Source organism: Anolis sagrei, chromosome X, assembly GCF_037176765.1.
Source record: "Anolis sagrei isolate rAnoSag1 chromosome X, rAnoSag1.mat, whole genome shotgun sequence".
Lineage (NCBI taxonomy): Eukaryota > Metazoa > Chordata > Lepidosauria > Squamata > Dactyloidae > Anolis > Anolis sagrei.
Window position 1 is genome coordinate 37560685 of NC_090034.1, and position 21236 is coordinate 37581920.

At 42.2% G+C, this 21236-nt stretch overlaps 1 protein-coding gene across 12 annotated transcripts in view; it reads right to left on the reverse strand.

Annotated features, from left to right (window-relative positions):
- The window catches only part of EP400 (E1A binding protein p400), a 110566-nt gene extending 90213 nt beyond the window's left edge, over positions 1–20353 (reverse strand). For 4 of the 12 annotated variants that reach the window (XM_060785658.2, XM_060785657.2, XM_060785655.2 and 1 more), the window contains exons 1-7: positions 20162–20352; positions 15208–16546; positions 11357–11467; positions 5660–5747; positions 5228–5335; positions 4197–4570; positions 835–1134 (exon numbers count right to left, since the gene is read on the reverse strand). In XM_060785658.2, coding sequence (XP_060641641.2) covers positions 835–1134; positions 4197–4570; positions 5228–5335; positions 5660–5747; positions 11357–11467; positions 15208–16521 — 2295 coding nt within the window. In that variant the 5' untranslated portion in view covers positions 16522–16546; positions 20162–20352. Of the gene's footprint in view, positions 1–834; positions 1135–4196; positions 4571–5227; positions 5336–5659; positions 5748–11356; positions 11468–15207; positions 16547–19933; positions 20088–20161 lie in introns of those variants that run through there. The other 8 variants (XM_060785663.2, XM_060785653.2, XM_060785654.2 and 5 more) reach the window with 5 other exon arrangements.
- Between the last annotated feature and the right edge of the window lie 883 nt (positions 20354–21236).

Sequence of the window (21236 nt, forward strand, 5' to 3'; positions counted from 1 at the left end):
TCTATACAGGGTTGGCTCAGTACGAGAAATACAATGAAAGTTTCAAATGTTTTCCTTGTTCAGTACTACCAAAAGTAGTACATCCTCGATGATGTTAGATGAGCCTCCTCCCTTCTGACCTTCCGCAAGAGAGTGCAAACATGGCTTTGTGACCAAGCCTTTAGAGAACTTATGCAATAGATAGACTTGGAATAATGTGCAATGACTGTTGGAATGGCCCGGATTATGCTCATGGATTACATGTTTAACTCTTAATGTATTGTTTTTAAATGTTTTAATGTACTTTTAAATTCTATTTTAATATTTATTTACATGTACATTGTGTTTAGGGCATCAAATTGTTACATGCATGTAAAGCCGCTTTGAGTCCCCTCTGGGGTGAGAAAGACGGGGTAGAAATGTCGTAAATAAATAAATAAAAGCAGCCATGGTGGCGCAATGGGTTAAACTCCCTGCTGGCTGAACTGCTGACTTGAAGGTCGGCGGTTTAAATCCGCAAGATGGGATGAGTTTCCATCTGTCAGCTCCAGCTTCCTATGCGGGGACATGAGAAAAGCCTCCCACAGGATGGTAACACATACAGGCGTCCCCTGGTCAACATCCTTGCAGATGGCCAATTTTCTCCCACCAGAAGCGACTTGCAGTTTCTCAAGTCACTTCTGACACAATTTTAAAAATCTACCAAAAAAGCAGAAAACACTGGATACAGTACTATAAACCAAGAGCAATGAATCCATACAATACAAACAGCAAATTTATTAAAAGAACAAAAACAATCTTAAGCATATTCTATTTCCTGCTGGGGAATTGGGGCGGGGAGGGGGGTTGTCTTACCAGCTTAATTTGTTCTGCTAGTTTATCTTGGGAGCTGTCTTGGGGCAAAACTGCTACATTCTGAGCTGAACTCTGACTTTTTGCTGCTGTTACTGCCAAACCTGGAGGTTTGGAGGCAATCGAAGACACCAATTTATTTGCCGTTGGAGAAGTTCTGCTGGTTTGCAATGGATACGTTGACTGTGGTGCTGTACTGGTAATAGCTGCAGGTGGATTGGATGTAGTAGGAGGCAGGACGTTTGCTGGAAGACGCTGGAAATTTTGTACAGAGTCTGACGTGGCTCGCACTAGGGGAACAGTCTGTAAGCATACAAGTATATGTCATCTTAAGCTTGCAAACATATGCATATCCCAATGAGACCCTAGTGTCAGAGATCGGGAGTAGCCATTGCTTTCAATACTGTCAATAACGTTTATTTCTACAAAAAAAACCCAGAAATGTTTGTTTTTGTGGGAGAAGATCCACGGGGAAGACAACTTTGGGATGGAGCCTAACCTTATCTCCTGTGACCCCAATGTTTAGACCAGGGTTTCTTAAACTTTTTCTACTCATGATCCTTTTTCACCTGAGAATGTGACCCCAGGTATATAGGTATATAACATAGGTATACAAATTAACCATTGATTCTATGATTCTATGATTTACTGATAATAAATAATGAAATATAATTTAAAATAATTCTTTGATATATATACAATTTAACTACCATTTATTAAAGATGAAAGCAGATTTGCATATTAATAGGATGGATATGCTTATTTATTTTTACAAAAAAAGTTGAACTTTTGGCTGAATATTTGATACTACAGGATGTACAGCATCTTCAGCATTTTGATATGGAGCCTTAAGTGACAGAAAATACTCTGTTGGTTCTCCTTTGTAAATGCCTACAAGCGACTAGGTAGACTCATCTTTTTCGCAACCTCCAAATTCACTTAGGGGTCACAACCCACAGTTTAAGAAACTTTGGTCTAGGCAAAAAGCTTTTTCCCAGTGAGCTGAATGGAAACCACTAAGACCTGAATAGCTCTTTTATAGGTGCAAAGACATCTCTAATTATTGAGCAAGCATTTCAGCTTCCAATTTTCTAAGGCACAAAGCTTAATTACTACATGGCGGAAAGGTATATTGTGCATGCCACCAACATCAGTAGTACCGTGGGCAGGAACTAGAAAGCCTTTTAAGCAGTGGATTATTAGTCAGTAAAGGAAAAACCATACTCAACTCTTCAGGAAGGAATTTCTCAATGAGCAGCCTCTGATAACCACATTCTGTGCAAACGACTACAGGAAGTCCCCAAGCTACAAACATTCAACTTATAAATGACTCACAGTTAACAACGGGGGTGAGACAACAGGAAGTGAGAGAAATCTTCCTGTTCAAAGGGAAATTCACTCCTGCAAAAAGTCATCATGGGGGAAAGGTATCTCCACTGAAGTTTTCTCATCAATTATTTTTTCCACAACAAGCCATTTTTTTCAAAGTCCAATTCTCACAGGGACAGAAAGTGAGGTGAAATCTTCTCAACAGGGGCACAGACAGCAAAACAAACTCCATAGGGGTGTTAGCCCATCACTATGCTATCCAAAGCTTTGTATATATATATCTGGAGTTTCTCTTGCAACTACCTGTTCTGACTCACATACAAATTCAACTTAAGGACAAACGTACAGGATCTTGTTTGTAACTTGGGACCACCTGTACACGGGACAAAAAACACAGAAAGGAAAATGGATGTTGCACCCAAGTTTAAAATATGCATGCCACATGCCATATTTGAATGAAAACCTTCCATATGCATGGATGCTGCAAACCCAGCATCAATGGCCCGGACGAAGGAGTGATCCAGTTGCCTACCCTGGATGGCGTGACATTATGCCCATCATCTTTGGTAAAGAGTCTGGGAGTCCTTTTAGACCCTCTGCTGATGATGGAGGCCCAGGCCTCCGCTGCGAGCAGAGTCACATTTTTCCATCTGCGTCAGGCTAGGCGTCTGGCTCCCTATCTGTCCAGGGACGACCTGGCCACGGTGATCCAGGCTACGGTCATCTCAAGGTTGGACTACTGTAACGCCCTCTACATAGGTCTGCCTTTATCGATGATCCGGAAACTTAAACTAGTGCAAAATGCTGCTGCCCGGCTTCTCGCAGGGGTTCCAGCGAAGTGTCATATCACTCCAATCTTGCAGCAACTGCACTGGTTGCCAATTGAGCACCAGATTACCTTCAAAGTGCTGATTCTTACTTTTAAGGCCTAATATGGCCTGGGGCCGGAGTACCTGAGGGACCGCCCCACCCCCTACCAACCCCCAAGATCACTTCATTCAGACAATCAAAATTTCCTTGAAGTTCCCAATTTTCACCTGATGTCTACTAGGCATAGAGCATTCACGGTGGTGGCTCCTTACCTGTGGGATGCCTTGCCAGCAGAAACACGAGCTCTCCGAGACTTACTATCTTTTCGTAGAGCTTGTAAAACTTATTTATTTAGGCTGGTATTTGAATCTTGTTGACTGAAATTTTTCTTTGATTTTAAATGTAATGTATCACATATGTATATTGTAAACCGCTCCGAGCTTTCGGGAAATGGCGTTATATAAAATTGATAAATAAATAAATAAATGTTTTGTGAAACAAAATCCAAAAAAGCAAACCTTAATTTTCTCATTTTGTATAAGGGACATCATTTTACTGTCCTATTGTACATTGTAGGGTTTGAGCGGTCACAGATTCTAGTATCGGGTGGGGGAGGGGGGAGGATTTCTTGAACCAAATTGCAGTAGATACTAAGGGGTTTGTATACACTTAATTACTTCTCTACTTGCTTGTGCTCAGTGATCAGCTATTCTATCATACATATATTTTGAGGCAGCTAACATATTTAAAGTATTTATTCTTCCCTTTTTCTATTCATGTCATCTAAAACAAGGCCTCTTAAACTTTTTCCACTAACAACCCCTTTCTGCCCTAGAATTTTTACATGACCCCCAAGCCATGTTATATATAGATATAAAAATCAAATATTTACTGATAATAAGTCAGCATTTACAAAGTTTGCTAAACAGGCTAGTTTTTCTTTTTTATGAAGTATAGCTGAAGCATCTACTGCAGCGTCAATTGTAATCACTGAGTTAAGAGGACCTTCTTACACTGTCAGGACCCATAGGTTAAAAAATTGGGATCTAAAATAGCTCACCAATGAAGTTGCTGTTTTTTATTCATACAAAGCACAAGACTGCTGCTGAAAAATGTTGATTTATAGACCACACTGCGTAATCTTTTTGAAACAGTTTCAACACAGAACATTGTGTATCAGTCTTCAAAACAAGTTTTCCATCAATTAGACATTCAGGAACAAGTACCTGCTGCTGTGCTGAAGCTTGAGGTTGGGAGATCTGTGTTGTTATTTGTCCTTGCATGTGTGCTGCTGGCTGCACTGGTACCTGAACCTGGCCATGCAGCATAGAGGTAGCAACACTTTGGGGCTGGGTCTTCACATGAAGTGGAGGTTGCACTGGTGCATCTGTTATCTGTGGTGGCGGTTGCACGAGTTGCAGCGTTGTTGGGAGTGACGTGATGGGGATGTTGGTTGGCTGCAGCCTCCCAGGCAGTTGAGGAGGAGGAGTGTGTAGACTTGCTGCATTTTGAACTGGAGGCCCTTTTGAAGGGTCATACTGTTGCTGGCTCTGCTTCTGCCCTGTGAGCTGCACTGCCTGTGGGGTGGGAGGCATTCCACCTACAAAGCAGGAATAAAAATGGAAAGAGCTCTGTTTTCAAAAACTCCATGGAACAGCTGAGTCCATGGACTCAAGTGATGTCACAGCACCATCAAGGAGAGAAAAGTTAACTTTTTACTTAATTAGCCACACAGCACCAGAGGTTAAATAAAATGTCCTGGGATAATCACAACAAGAAATTCAATAAACACAAGTTTTCCATGCAACAAACATGGATTTTTTAAAATCAACAACAACAACAGCAACAACGTCAGCACACACAAAACAAACAGATTTCACCACTAAGTGGTTGCTTACATGTCCTATGATTTCAAAATATGTCTGATAGTTAACTAAAGTGGGGAAAAACACAGCACCAATGTATAAACTAATATGTAATTACAAAAATACTTGTGGACTAATGAGAGCCATCCTCGACAAAAAGAGCTGCATTGTTTTGCACAACTGTTTTCCATGCCCACATGCACCACTAGAGCCCATCACTCAGCTCCTTTGACATGAACAAGGCATTTCACACCAAACATTAATTTACAAGAGGGAAAGACAGGATGGAATCAGAGATCTCAGAAGGGCTCAGTTCTGTGAGGTTTCTGCTTCCAGCACAGTCGTACCCCCTTGCTAAATTAATCTGCGGTTGGCATGTGGTGACACAGTACCTTGTGCTGTTGGCATGAGCTGTTGAAGAGGGACTCCTGAAGCCACGCCTGGATGCTGAAAAACCATCCCATGACGGCCCACTTCAATTCGGGGTCTCTTAGACGAATCTGGTGATATTCAAATTCCATTTACGGCAGGATATAGTGGTAGGGGTTTCAGTTTACAATGTTTACAAAAATGCCCCATGAATGCAATGATCAGCTTTGGAATCTAACACATCTACTGGGAAAACACAGCTTCACTATATGAGATGCTTTGTGAAAGCCAACCTCTTGGCTGTGAGAGATGTATAGGACACTCACTGGACTTCCCCTCACAACAAACACGTCAAACTGAAAACAAAGTTTATTTAAATAAGCAATAAAAGGCAGAAGATGTTCTTTTCGTTAAGCCTAAAAGGATCATCAAAATTACACTGAAAAGTGTCATACCTGCAGAAGTAAGTGCTTGCTGTCTCTTAAAAGCTTCAATTTCTATGGCATTCACAGTTCCTGTTACTGGAGTCCCTGCATGCACCTGCTATTATAAAACAAAACAAAATAGTCAAAATTCAGCTAAATTATCAGCTTTCGACAGCAGCCACAGAGTCTTACTGGCATTCTTTTATCAGCTGTATCAACAAAATCTGGCCGGTTTTGAAAATGAAGCAATGTAAAAAAACAATTTTCAATATGTATACCACTGCCTTTGAGATTACTTAAGATAACTTTGCATCCATTTTATAAAGAGTCTTTCTTTTGAAAAGGTACCCTTGATTTACAGGAAGAAAGATGTATGCCGCATATAAATGCATAAGATCTCTTTCCTAGTAATATGAATGCATATTAATAGCTTCCTTTGTCAAGCTCAAAAGCATCATATGCTTGGTCCTGTAATAAAGCATTGCACTCTTTACATCCCCCAAGGGTTGTCAAGGAGAGGAGGTTGCTAGACTTTTCTCATTGCCCTGGATGGTAGATTCAGGTCTAATGGCAGCAGTTTAGTTTTCTGCTGTTCCAGAGACTAGGACATGGAGCAATGGATTCAAAATGCAGGAAAAGGTATTCCCCTCAACATTAGGAAGAATCTCATGGTGGTAGGAGCTGTTGGTCAGTGGAATATGCTGCTAAATGGGAGTCTGACGGAGTCTCCTTCTCTGGAAGTTTTTAAGCAGCGGCTGAATGACCACCTCTAAAGAGCATTCTGAATTGTGTATTCCTGCATGATAGAAGCGGGTTTTACTGGATGACCCTTGGGGTCGCTTCCAACTATAGGATTCTAGCCACAAAAGGGTAGAATTCCACCGAGTATCAGAAAGAACTTGATGGTAAGAGCAGCTAGGCAATGGACCCACCTGCCAACAAAGGTGGTTCATTCTCCTTCCCTGAGCGTTTTCAAAAGGAGACTGGACAGCTACCTGCTGGAAACACTTTAGCTGGAGATCCTGCACTGAACAGTGGGTTGAACTTGGTGGCTTATGAGGCCCTTTCTAATTCTATGACTTTACATTGCATTACAATTCGAAACACAAAGAGCTCAGAGCTTGCAGGAGTACTTACACTACTCCTACCATAAAACCTAGTGCATTTCCTCCATCTCCAAACATACAGGATATTTCCAGTTCCCAAAACACTTAACCGTCCAATCTCACTGTACATAAAAAACAACAGTAAAACAGATCTATTACCAAGAAAGAAGAAATGTAAAATGATCTTTTGCTAACATAATCTACAAGCGCATGGATTACATCATTCCTTACCAGCAGATGTAATCCATTAAGAAAATTATTACATACTAGCAACATGCCCATTATTACTACAACGTGCCATATGTAAGCGGAGGGCTTTTATTACATATTTGTAGGGGGAGGTTTTTGTCTCTACAAAGAGGCAATTGTAATCCCACTGAGAATGGATGGTTTAGAACCAGTTTAGACATGAAGGAAACGTTTTATGTTACCAGTGTCTCCAGATGTTGAATGACTGATACAGAGTAAAGAAAATGGGAGTACATATGGACACAAGTGGACTTGCTCCTGGTAATTCATTCCTAGCCACCAAGATGCAACTTGCTCCCATCTACATAAGCACAAGATAGATTTTGTTCTTAGTCGCTACAAACTGTGATAAGATTATTAGATTATTTTACATATGATTAAATAATCCTGAGGTAAGCCACTCCACTGTCAAAGAAGGGCAAATCAAAACTCACTAGGGGCTAACTGCTTTGCTAGTTCCAACTAAAGCAGACCTACTGAACCAAAGGGATAAAAATAAGCATTGTTTTTTTATTCAACAACCAATTCCATGACTCTCGTATGGTACCACCAATAGGATTCAGGCACAAATATTAAAAGATGAGGAGGGGGAGCTCTCTCACCCACTTTCTCCACATTGTGCATCATTCTATAAACCTCTATTGTGCCAATACTTAATCATTTCCTTCTAAACCTAAAAGGCCCAAAGCAATACACAAAGTTCTTAAAGAACTTATAAAGACATACCTTATGCTACAAAATAATATTTAAGAACTGTCTCAGTCAACACAATAAGGAAATCTTGGGAGTTCCATTTCTTCTCCCCTTGGGATGAATGATCAGGACAGGAATGGACAAGCAGCTAAACTAGTTGGCATGCTGCTAGTACTCCAAGTTATTGTCTGTATATATGTTAGAAATTGATCCTTGAGACATTATAATTCAGCGGAAAGTGAACAAATGTAGGATACTATACTTAGGCAGAAAATACAGGATAGGTGATGCCTAGCTCTCCAACAGCGCATGTTAAAGAGATCTTGGAGGCTTCATGGACAACAAGTTGAACATGAGCCAACCATCTGATGCAGCGGCTTAAAAAGCCAATGGGATTTTGGGCTGCATAAAAGGGGTAGAGTGTCCAGATTGAGGGAAGTCATGGTACCTCTCTATTCTGCTTTGGCCAGACCTCACCTGGAATAACCCTGTCTCCAATTCTGGGCACCACAATTTAAGAGATATTGACAAACTGGAACATGTCCACAGGAGGAGGGCAACTAAAAGGTCTGAATCCCTATGAGAAGCGTCTTAAATAACTGGGTCTGTTTAGCCTGCAGAAGAGAAGGTTGAGAGGAGGCATGATCTCTTCTCAACTTTGTTTAAATATTTGAAAGGATTTCACAAGGAAGACGGAAAAGGCTTGTTTTCTGCAGACCTTGAGACAAGAACTCGGAGCAATGGGTTCAAATGACAGGAAAGTAGAGTCCACCTGAACATTAGGAAGAACTTCCTGACTGTAAGAGCTGTTCAGCCTAGGAAGTAACTGCCTCAGAGTCCAGTGGAAGCTCCTTCTCTGGAGATTTTTAAACAGAAGCTGGATGGCCATCTGACAGGGGTGCTTTGATTGTGCTTTTTCTGCACGGCAGAGGGATTTGACTAGATGGCCCATGTGGTCTCTTCCAGCTCTATGATTCTATGAATTATCAGGAATGGTGCACTGTATATATTCAGTTGACTTGTATATATACAGTTTCGGGACCAAACCTATGTTTTGGATATGACCCCTGGATATATCATGGGTCATTCTTCACAGAGGGGATAGCCTCGCCATTACAATTTTCCTGTCCAGGCACTCAAAAAGGCCAGAAGCAGCTTCACTGTGGCAAGAGAAAGGAGAGTCTGTGCTTCTTTTAAGTTCTTCAAGGATGGACTAAGCTCTACTCAGACAGGCTAAGCTTCCCTTTCTGAGAGGAATTAAGGTATAGTATTTAAATTGACCTATAGATAAGTCAACCCAGGTTCTTTGGGCCAATTTGTTCACTAAAATTTCTAGACTTATACAGAAGAATATGCAGTAATTGCATCCCAGATTGAGAATCCTGCAAGGTGTGGGAGAAGTTTCTCAGGTCAACTATGATTCTGTGAGATTTCAACATTTTATTGTTTTATTCGTATTTGAAGACAGACAGCAACATATACATTTATGTTTATGTTTTTGGAATTGTCAACTTTCATACCTTTTTAAAAAGCCTTTACTCTGAAAAATAATCAGAAGCACTGTAAAATGTGAGGAGGTTAGGAATATCCACAATTATATGTTCTTACCTATGTTACATGGATCTTTCAAACCATAGAATACATCGTATATGGGCATTTCCTAAGAATATGCCTCATCACGCTAACATTTAAAGAGTAGGTAAAGCATTTGTGCCGGCTTTAAAACCTGTTGTTGCTTTCTGCAGAATTCTGGGGTTTGTTATTTAGGGAGGGGCCTTTGAAATTCCCAGCCAGAAAGGTCCTTAGCCTCACTAAATTACAAACCTCAGAATTCTGCAGGAGGCAGCAACTGGATTGAAAGTGGGAGCACATGCTTTACATACTCTTTCAAAAACTAGTATGATGAGGTCCAGATTACAGTTAAAGAACAGTTTCAGAAAATTAACAAGGAAGTTTAACACTGTAACAGTTTGACATCCACCAAGTTTACAAAAATAACAGCCAAATTACACCAATTACCCTAAAACCAAAGAGACTTATTATCCATTCTATTTGTGAATAGGTAATGGTTTCCCCTTGACATTAAGTCTACTCGAGTCCGACTCTGTGGGGTGGTGCTCATCTCCATTTCTAAGCTGCAGAGCCCACGTTGTCCGTAGACACTTCCTAGGTCATGTGGACTGAATGGAGCGCCGTTTGCCTTCCACTGAAGTGGTACCTATTGATTTACTCACATTTGCATGTTTTCAAATGGCTAGGTTGGCAGAAGCTGGGCTAACAGCAGGAGCTCACTCCGCTCCCCGGATTCAAACCGGCAACCTTTCGGTCAGCAAGTTCAGCAGCTCAGTGGTTTAACCCACTGTGCCACTATTTATTACCTCTTATAAATTGCCTTGTCACACAGAGGCATCCACAGCAATCCCAATGATTGATTTAGGCATGGTGAGAAAACCATGTGTTTTTGTTATTAGACTGAGATGACATAAGATTAAGTCTTGCAGTCACTCCTACTTTCCCACTTCACATAAGATCAAAGCTGCTGCATTTACACTAATTAAAATCTCATTATTTCCAACTCAGGGTTGGAATATAATTTGCTTCAACAGTGCTAGATTAACAAACTCACTTCAGGTTATAAACAAATGACAATTAAGGAAAGCAGTTAGAAAAGGAGTGGCAACACATTGCCTGGGTTGACATGTAACTCACAAGACTGTTTTTACAGTCCTCAAACCACTCTTATTCTGGCGAAAGAGTTGAACTTGGAAATCTACAGGAGCAGTGAGCAATTCATCCTTTAAACAGGCTCCAAACCCTCCCATGATCTTTAATGCAATTTCCTCACAAACACAGAAGTGAATATTCAGGCTTCTTTCCCTGATGTTGCCATTTTGGGCAGATTTGACGAAGTACAAATCACAGTTCTCTGAAATGGAAGGACACTTTTTAGCTGAAAGACCAAACTGATAATCCTTCCTCATGCAAGGAGGAGGAGAGGTAAAGAATGAATGTGTAAGGCCCAAATTCTTAAATGTTCTGTTTCTTAAAGACAAAATTGTGATTTGTTGTTATATTTTCATCATGGTGTAAAAGACTGTGTGTGATAATCTGCAGGGCTGTTTTAAGGCACTTATGGCTTGCTCCAGCAATTATGCAGTTCTGCAATGTTTCTTTCTGACAAGGAAACCATAGGTTATTTCATTATGCAGTTATAAAATTAGATGCGTGAAATTCATTGAAAAGAGAGTTCATCTGGAAACCTGCTATATTTTTATTTACATTTTTAAACCCTTCAAAACTGAAGATGAAAAAAGAGAAAAGGATTTTAGAAGAAATCCATTCATATTGCCACAGACAGAGAGAAACTCACATTATTGCTATGCAGAATGCACAAGGGAACCAAAACACAAGCAAACCAAAGTGGAACACATTTAAAGCCAAAAGGTTAATGAAATAAGCCAGCAACTTTGAGACAAGCAAGGGAGGGGTAGCTTCCTCAACACTCCATAAACACTCATGCACCTGAAAATTTAAATATTTTATGATCATTTTTGTTTTAAGATGAGAAGGTATGGGCTCTTGGGGAAATACAGATTCTGCTTTCAAATACCAAATCTGAATGAGAATAATAGTAAAAATCTGGGATGAAACTACAAGTTTAGAACCATTGAAAAAGTACCTGAAATGGTTGCTGCTGAGATGAAAAAGCAGCAGAAACATTTGGAGGAAGCTGGGTTGCTATAGCAACAGGAGTACCAGTCTGCCCATCCTTTCCTGTCACAACCTTTACCTGAGAGAAGATATTTTGGGGAAAAACAAAGAAGGGAAATCATTTTTCTTTTGTTGTGTTTTTAAAAAAACTAATCAACACACCCCATGCTGCATTGGACTTATGGTTCCTCAGTGAAGAGGGGATCAGAAGTAGTTTGGTTCAGCTTGAATCCATTGTTTTTCAATGAATTTCTGCTTTGTCGGAAAACCGCAAAATTGAGCAAGGGATAGACTAGCTGTGATTATCATTGCCTCTTGCCAAGAAAAGTCTACACTCAAATTTAGTCTTGGCAATAACGTGAGTTAGCATTCAAGGTCTTGGCTTTCTTAACAGACAAAGAAATTAGCACGACAGACAATTCACACTCAGAAGAGCCCAACATTTATTAAGCAATGAGCATAGCCTCCATTCTCTCCTTCCCCCCCCCCCCCCCCCCCCCATTCTCAGAGTGATCAGCCCACCCAGGCAAGGGATGAAGTGCATTGCTGTAGCAGAAAGAGATGAAGAAGGCAGGGGGAGAGAAAGACCACAAAGTACAAATAAAGGAGCTGTTTCCCAAAGTGTCTTTTTCAAGAAAGGGAGGGAAAACTGGTCAACACCCAGATAAGTTTCTTTCTTGTCATGGTTTGATACAAGCCTTCCATAAGTGCACCTGGGTCAATAGTTTTTTAGCAAGGAAAAAACTGATTTCTCAACTGGATGTTAAAATACTAGCACAACAAAACAAATATAGGGAGAGCAGCCCTGTCAAGTAAACTAGGAAAAATTACCGTACCAAACTGAGATACTTGCGGAATTGTGATTGAATTCTGTTAGCAGTTTAAAGTTAAAACCTCCAATATCTGTTTCACTTCTCCACACCACCACCCATATAAACACCTCTAAATTTGGGGATGCCTTAGAATTCTAAAGGCCGTTTCTTGACCCCTATAATTAACTTCAACAGAACTTTCTCAAGAACATTTTTTCACACAATAAGTTTATGGAGAATTAGACATTTTATGCCATGTTGGAATAATTTATGCCAATTGGAATAATGCCCATCAAATTTGTTTAAATTACAGAAATTACTTCTCAGAAGAACTTGACTTTTTGAGCAGATGTATGCTGTTGTTCACTACAACTTTTTTCTGTTTAGTAGAACAGGTAAAGGTTTTCCCCTGACATTAAGTCCAGCCGTGTCTGACTCTGAGGGTTGGTGCTCATTTCAATTTCTAAGACGAAGAGCCGGCGTTGTCCGTAGACACCTCCAAGGTCATGTGGCCAGCATAACTGCCACTGCCTTCCCACCGGAGCGGTACCTACTGATCTACTCACATTTGCCTGTTTTTGAACTGCTAGGTTGGCAGAAGCTGGGGCTAACAGCGGGAGCTCATCCCACTCCCCGGATTCGAACCAGCAACCTTTCGGTCAGCAAGTTCGGCAGCTCAGAGGTTTAACCCACTGCGTCACCAGGGGCTCAACAGAGGCTGTTTAATATAGGTTAATGCACAGCCAACAATTTAAGTTCCAAGATAGGTATACATGGTTGATCTGTATTCAGATTGGGTTGTTGTAGGGTTTTTTGGGCTATATGGCCATGTTCTAGAGGCATTCCCTTCTGACGTTTCGCCTGCATCTATGGCAAGCATCCTCAGAGGTAGTGAGGATGCCTCTGAGGATGCTTGCCATAGATGCAAGCGAAACGTCAGGAGCGAATGCCTCTAGAACATGGCCATATAGCCCGAAAAAACCTACAGCAACCCAGTGATTCTGGCCATGAAAGCCTTCAACAATACATTGTTTTCATATTAATTTCCAATGGATTTGTATCTCCTCTCCTTTCTTCAGATCTATTTCATCTCCCCAAATACTCTATTCCCTGACTTCCTCTGTCTTTGCACTTACAGAAAAGTAAGGCTGAAAAAGAGAGCATGTGTATCTGATGCACACCACGTGCGGAATATGACAGATCCCAACTCCATAAACTGCTGGTAGCATATTCACACAATTTAATTAGAGGTATTCATGATGTGAGAGTCAGCATGGTGTAGTGGCTTAAGGATTGGGACTACAGTTGTGGAGACCAATGTCTAAATCCCCCCTGATCAGTCATGGAAACTCAATGGGTGACCTTGGGCAAGTCATAATCTCTCAGCCTCAGAGGGAGGAAAAGGCAAACTTCTTAACAAATCTTGCCAAGAAAGTCCTGTGGTCTTAGGGTTTCCATAAGTTGAAAACAACCTGAAGGCACACAACACCAACAACAACCACCACAATGCATTTGATCTGGATTCTGTATTTCCCTAATTGTTTTAAGAAAAATGCAATCTGATTAAAATACAAAATGTTTATTTAAAAATCGAATATAAATTTTAAAACCTGATTGCTACCAATGCTCTTTAACCCTAATTCAACTTTATCTTTTGGGATACAAAATTGAACTCCGATTAACAGTTATGAGATAATCAAGTAGTCCTGTCTAAGCAATCTCCTAATCCAAGTGAATGCTTATAAATTCTGCTGGGCCACACAACATCACTTTGATGGAAACAATTATATCATCAGATTATTAACAAATGTCATTCAGAAGCTCATCAAGATTATATTTACGGATTCTGAGTTGGCGAACGTTGAGCATTAGACTGGTTTTATTGATTGTGATTTATAATTGATGGTTTTAATTGTCTTATAATTCCTGTTGATATATGTTTTTCTCTTATTGTTTGTGTTGGCATCGAATTGTGCCTTTTGTAAGCTGCCCTGAGCCCCCCCTCGGGGGTTGAGAAGGGCGGCGTAGAAATGCGCGAAATAAATAATTAATAAATAAATAAAATGTCAGCATACCCACAGTATTTAACTGGAAACATAGATTAATACATCGTGCAAGCCAACAACTTCACATTCCATACACTGTTGAGGCTATCTTAAAATGGCTACTATGTCAGTTCATAAGCAATGCAGTTTACTTCTGAGTAAACAAACATAAAACAGATCGTATAGCTCTTCTTCCTTTTTAACAGACAGTTAACTTTGTCATTTTAACTGAGATTCGGTAAATGTATTGTGGTAGTTTATGCTTGTGTCTGAAGCCTTTCTAGGGAGATGACTACTAAAGTACAAAAGTGCTCTACAACTTCTACCTCATGCTTAAAACAACTTTTTTAACAGCATGCAATTTGGCTGCAACTAGCAGAAAAACTCCAAAATGCAAAGGGGTAATAAAATTATTATTATTTTAGATTGTAATCCAATACAAAATCATAAATAATAATACATTTTATTACCCATCTCTCCCTATGGCTTGAGAATTGCTTGAAAGCCATGCCATGTTTGAATCCAACCCTTCCTCCAATGTGCGGAGAGCAGCATCCAGCAGAATTTTCCATCCCTTCCTGTAGACAACCTTTTTATTTCATCATAGTCTGCAAAGCAGGTTAACTTGAGAGATAGATACTGGACTTGAGTCATTCACTGAGCTTCATGGTTAGGTAAGAATACAACTTGAACTCACACTGATCAGTACTATTGACTGCACCACACTACTTGCCGATGTATGACACTGCTGGATTTAACCCTGATCCTAAATGTCAAGATGATTATGTTGCTTTGTTATGTTAGGGTCATACTATAACTGAGACTTGGGACTTCAGCTGCTACCTTACTGACTACCCAGTCTTAAAATGGTTACAGCTGAAGTAACTTCCAGGTAAATAAGCAGCAGAAATCAAATCACAATTTTAGAAAGACTAAATGATTGAAACAGAAAGATCTCTTACCTCATCGTTAATAACCTCAGATTGCTCCTCCTCCTCCTCCTCCTCCAGATCCAAGTCATTTTGCCTAAGATAAGCTTGTAATGGCACACAATGCTTCTTCTTAAAAGCTAAAAAATCCATCATATTCCCTTGAAGGTGTTGCAGGAAAAACAGTTCAATCAAATACTCTTTGAAAGCATCTTTCAAAACCTCCATTTGCTTGAGATGGTGTTCCAAACACTGTTTTCTCATCTGAGCAGCTTCTTGAGTGGCTGGAGGAATCTCCTCCAGCTTTTTCTGTTTCTTTACCACAGCAGAGACTGAAGGAGCAAGGGGGAGGTTGGTTAGCCCTTGTGGCACACCAGCTCGGGAAGGACTTGTAGGAGGTGGCGGTGAGGTCATTCCAAAACCAGGAGGTCCTCCAACCCCAGCTATTAGCCCACCAGAAGTCCTCTCATATCCTAGGGGTCTGTTCAGTTGCTGCCCTTGGAGGACTTGCTGCTGCTGTTGCATGCCTTGGATGATATTGCTGATCTGTGGCGGCAGATTATTTGTTGTGATGTGACCAGGACTTGGCAAAGGTTGGATATTTGCTCCACTAGCTACAGGGCTCTGCGGTCCAAGATGGTGGATGGTGCCACCCGTTTGTGAATGGGGCTGAGACAGTCTGCGTTCTCTACCTGTACCAGATGCTCCAGAAGATGAAAGCTGTACCTGAGCAGTGGTGCCTTGAGAAATCTGGGCAATGCTAGAGCCTTCTTGATACACGAAGTGTCCACTGTTAGAAGGGCTCAAGCTGATTTGTCTCACAAGCACACTTGCATCAACAAAGCCTCGTGTTGGGCTCTGGCTGCACATCCCCAAGCCAGGCCCTGAGGCACCAGCCCGAACATTTGATATGGATTGGACTGGCACTGGGCTAGGCTGTGTGGGGCTCTGAGACTGAACCTGTGGTGCCAACGGCGAAGTAACTTGGATATAGGATGGTGACCCATGTTCAAACCTTCTTTGCTGAGGGCTGAACTGGAAGCTGGGAGACGTTGGACTAGGGATTGGTAATGGAGTAAGTGTGATCTGCTGGTTCCCCGTAGCAACGGATGCAACATTTTGTAAAGTAATGTTCACATTCTGCCCTGCTACAGGGCTTCTGCTCATGATAAACTGCTGGATTTGGTAACCAGGAGATTGTGGTGCAGATGGGCTTGCAGAAGGAGCAAATGAAGGTGCTGGGGACTGTGGCAGATTTGCCTGCTGATCTTCATTCTCACTGCCAGTGAAAGAGCGGGACCTTTGGAGCTGGCGTTGGGCATTTGGAGGACCATTGCCATGGTGCATTATCGCCTTTTTAATTTTCCCAATTCTAAAAAAAGGTTCATAAAGTTCCATTAAGGGAAACAGCTTTCTAATGTTTGATTATACATTTTTCCTACTTTCTAATATTTGCTATCTCTAGTCCCCTCTTTTTTTCTCAACTGTATTTAAAAACTGCAAACATCAAGGAGCAGAAGCCTGGCTGTACCTAGGGCTAAAAGAAATTGCACTTCAACAGTATCTGACGGTGCAAAAGCTTCCCATCTCTACTTCAACTAGAAATGCCAAAGACTGCGCCTTCAGTGCACAGTTAAAATTCCTCCTAACGCTCCTCTCAATCTCCTTCAACATTTCCTCCCTCATATCTTGATTATCAACATTTTAAGCAAAATGGAATATGTGGTTCTGCAGTCTAACTAGATCCTCATCACCTTATAAAAATCAGTCACTAAGAAGCCTTCCGAGAGGTAAGGAGAAGACAATTCCATAACACAGCATTGTCTGGCAGGAATGAGTCACTGCCTCTTTTGGAGGTAGTTTAAGGATACGTACGAGAATTCAAATCACCACATATTCCAGTATGTTCCAGTAGGGCAATCCTAAACCAAATCTTTCTCCACCTAACCAGCCTTAGAGGAGTGCTCTAAGGCCAAAGAGAGAAAAGCATGCATTTAGTTGTATTTTACAGCAGGCTTTGAAGAGCCTAACCATAAAAAAACACCGTGACTATTCAAACTAAGCTATCAACACTAAAGATTTGCTTATACAGGCAGTCCGCAAGTTACAAACATATGACTTACGAACAACTCAACAATGAGGGCAAAACAACAGGAAGTGAGAGAAATCTACCCCTCAGAAGGGAAATTCACTCCTGGAAGAAATATTAGCATGGGGAAAAGGGGTCTCAACTGAAGCTTTCTCACTAATCCTTATTTCCACAAAAGCCATTTTTTTCAAAATCAAAATCTTATAAGGACAGAAATTGAGGTGAAATATTCTTAACAAGGACAGACAGTAAAATAAACATTACAGGGGTGTTTTATATGCTTTTTATGGTTTTTACCTGAATTGTTTTAATATTAATAATGTTTACTTTTTTTCTTTTCTTTTTTTTTTGTCGTGTCAGGAGCAACCGCTCCTGTTGTGAGAGAATTGGCCGTCTGCAAGGACGTTGCCCAGGGGACGCCTGAATGATTTTTGATGTTTTATCATCCTTGTGGGAGGCTTCTCTCATGTTTACTATTTTAATATTTATACATTTGAAGTTGTATTCTAATGCTTTCAGTTGTGAGCCGCTTTGAGTCTCCGAATGGAGAGAAACAGCGGGACATAAATAAACATCATATTAACAGGTACCACTCCGGTGGGAAGATAATAGCACTCCATGCAGTCATGCTGCCCACATGACTTTGGAGGCATCTACTGACAACGCTGGCTTTTCAGCTTAGAAATGGAGATAAGCACAACCCCACAGATTGGGCTCAACTAGACTTCATGTTAAGGGGAAACTTTTACCTTTTATACTATCCGAAGCCAATATATACATATAGTTTTGGCTGGAGTTACACTTGAAAAATGTCTCTGTTCCAACTTATTAACAAATTCAACTTGAGAACAAACCTTTGTCACTTGGGGGCTGCCTGTAAATGCAAGTAACAACACCTCCACACTAGACACCACAGTTCAATAGAACAATAGAGTTGCTAGAGACAACATGGGCCACCTAGTCCAACCACGTCATCCAGGAAAGCACTATCAAAGTATTCCTGACAAAAGTTTCCAAGGACGGAGCTTCCACCACACTCTGAGGCAGAGAGTTCCACTGCTGAACAGCTCGAATGGTCAGGAAGTTCTTCCTCATAATGTTCAAGTGGACTCACTGTTCCTGGTCCTAGTTTCAAGGGCAGCAAAAACAAGCCTGCTCCCTCTTCCTTATGACGCCCTATCACATGTTTGTACATGGCTATCATGTCTCCTCTCAACCTTCTCTTCTGCAAGCTAAACAGACCCAGTTCTTTAAGATACTCCTTATAGGGATTCATGGTCTTCAGACCTTTGATCATTTTAGTCCCCCTCCTCTGGACACCTTCAAGTTTAGAGTCAATGTCTCTTTTGAACTGTGGTGCCCAGAATTGGATACAGTATTCAAGGTGAGGTCTAACCAAACCAGAATACAAAGGAACCTTGAGTTCCCTCAATCTAGACACTACACTCCTTTTGATGCAGCCCAAAATCCAATTGCTTTTTTTAGCTGCTGCATCACACTGTTGCTTCATGTTCAGCTTGTTCCCTGCAAAGACTCCAAGATCTTTTTCACATAAACTGTTGTCGAGATAGGCCTCACACATTCTCTAGGAACCGCAGTGGCTCAATGGGTTAAACCCTTGAGCCGGCTGAACTGCTGACTTGAAGGTCAGCAGTTGGAATCCACGAGATGGAGTGAACTCCCATCTGTCAGCTCCAGCTTCGCATGCAGTGACATGAGTGAAGCCTCCCACAGGATGGTAACATATCCGGGCGCCCCCTGAGCAACATCCTTGCAGAAGGCCAATTCTCTCACGCCTGAAGCAACTTGCTGTTTCTCAAGTTGCTTCTGACATGATTTTTTAAAAACCCATTCTGTATCTTTGCATTTCATTTTTTCTGCCTAAGTGTCGTATCTTACATTTGTCCTTGTCGAAATGCATGTTGTTAGTTTTGGCCAATCAGCTAATCTGTTGAGGTCCTTTTGAATTCTGATCCTGTCCTCTTGGGAAAGAGTATTAGCTCTCTTTCCCAATTTGGTGTCATCTGCAAAATTGATAAGAAGCATGCCCTCTAAACCTTCGTCCAGGTCATTAATAAAGATGTTGAACAGAACTGGGCCCAGGAGCAAACCCTCTTCATGACACTCCACTTGTCACTTCTTTCTACTACCTTACCTCCTTCAAAGTATCTTTCTTTGTAAAAGCAGCAGCAACAACAAACACGACATACAGACACACCTAGCACAACACCCAATGTTGTTAATTCACCAAACTAAAGTAATTCTAGCGTGGAAGAAGGGTTCAATACATGGGGGTTGGGCCCAGGGGCTTCATCAGACCCCATTCGCTCCAGTCTGCCCTGAAGACAAAGCAGGAAAGAGAACCCACTTTCCCCCTCCCCCATCCCCTGGGCCCTTCCACACAACCCTATATCCCAGAATATCAAGGCAGAAAACCCCACGTTACCTGAGTGTGGACTCAGATAACCCAGTTCAAAGCGGATATTGTGGGATTTTCTGCCTTGATATTCTGGGATATAGGGCTGTGTGGAAGGGCCCCCAGACTGGCGGCCTTCAGGGATTAAGTGGCGCCTCAACGTTTGTTCTCTTTGAGGCTGGATGCAGCATCGGAGCGGTTCGAGGCCACGTTAACTGCCGGGGAGTCCCTGGCTTGGTCGTTTGGGTGAGCACCTTGGGGCCTTCCAAGTGGCGTCGAAACGCTGTGAGGCAGCGCGGGGTGGCCTCCAAGCCAAAGCCCTGCCAGCGACGTCAAAGCGAGCAGGCCTTTCCTCTCCGCCTGCTCGGAAAGGCCTTCCCCTTCAGGGCGCTGCGGGGATTCGAGCCTCGCTTGACGCCGCGGCCTACACGCCCCGCCCGCCGCCGAGCAGTAACCCACGCTTTCCTGCCGGTCGGCCTCACCCTCCTCCGCCTGAAGGACACGGGAAGAGGCGCCTCTCCTCCTCCGCCTCCTCCGCCTCCTCCTGCGCCTCGCCTTCGCCGGCCCGCTCCTCGCGCGAGCCAGCCTGAACTATTTGTTCGCGACAGGAAACTGGTCAGAGACGGGGAAAATAAAGAGGCGGGGCTTAGGGAGGAAACTCCCCAAACAGGCGCATCCGCTCTGCTACGGAGAGGCGCGAGGGACAATCCAGGGCGCGGCTCGGCTGGGAGTTTTGGGGAGAAACACAGCCGCCGCCTCGCGCCTGCTTTCACTTTTGTGTTCCCACGCGCATGCGCCAAAAGGCTCTCGCTCGCAGCCCAGCTCGACTGGAGACAAAACCAAGGGGGGACGTGCGTCACGCTTTCCAAAAAACAAAACAAAAAGAACCCAGAAAGGAAGGCGCAGGCCTGTGTTCTCCCGAGGACCAGGCCGAATGCTTTTAAGGTACTAGTGGGTTTAAATTGGAGTTAGATCAAACTTCAACCTTTTCCACACTACCCCTGTATCCCAGGATATGATCCCAGGTTATCTGTTTATCCCAGGTTATCTGGCAGTGGGGACTCTGTGAAATTCCACACAGCCCTATATCCCAGAATATCGAGGCAGAAAATCCCACAATATCTGCTTTGAACTGGATTATCTTGAGTACACACTGCCATATATTCCAGTTCAGAGCAGATATTGTGGGATTTTCTGCCTCGATAATCTGGCTGTGTGGAAGGGCCCTTAGACAAACCCTTTATCCCAGGATCTGATCCCAGGTTTTCTGTTTATCCCAGGGCCCATCCACACAGCTCTATATCTTAGAATTTGTTGTCGGTTCATTCCTTCAGTCGTTTCAGACTCCTCATGACCTCATGGACCAGCCCACGCCAGAGCTCCCCGTCGGCCGTCACCTCCCCCAGCCCCTTCAATGTCAAGCCAGTCACTTCAAGGATCCCATCCATCTTGCCCTTGGTCAGCCCCTCTTCCCTTTTCCTTCAATTTTCCCCAGCATCATTGTCTTCTCCAAGCTTTCCTTTCTTCTCATGATGTGGCCAAAGTACTTCATCTTGG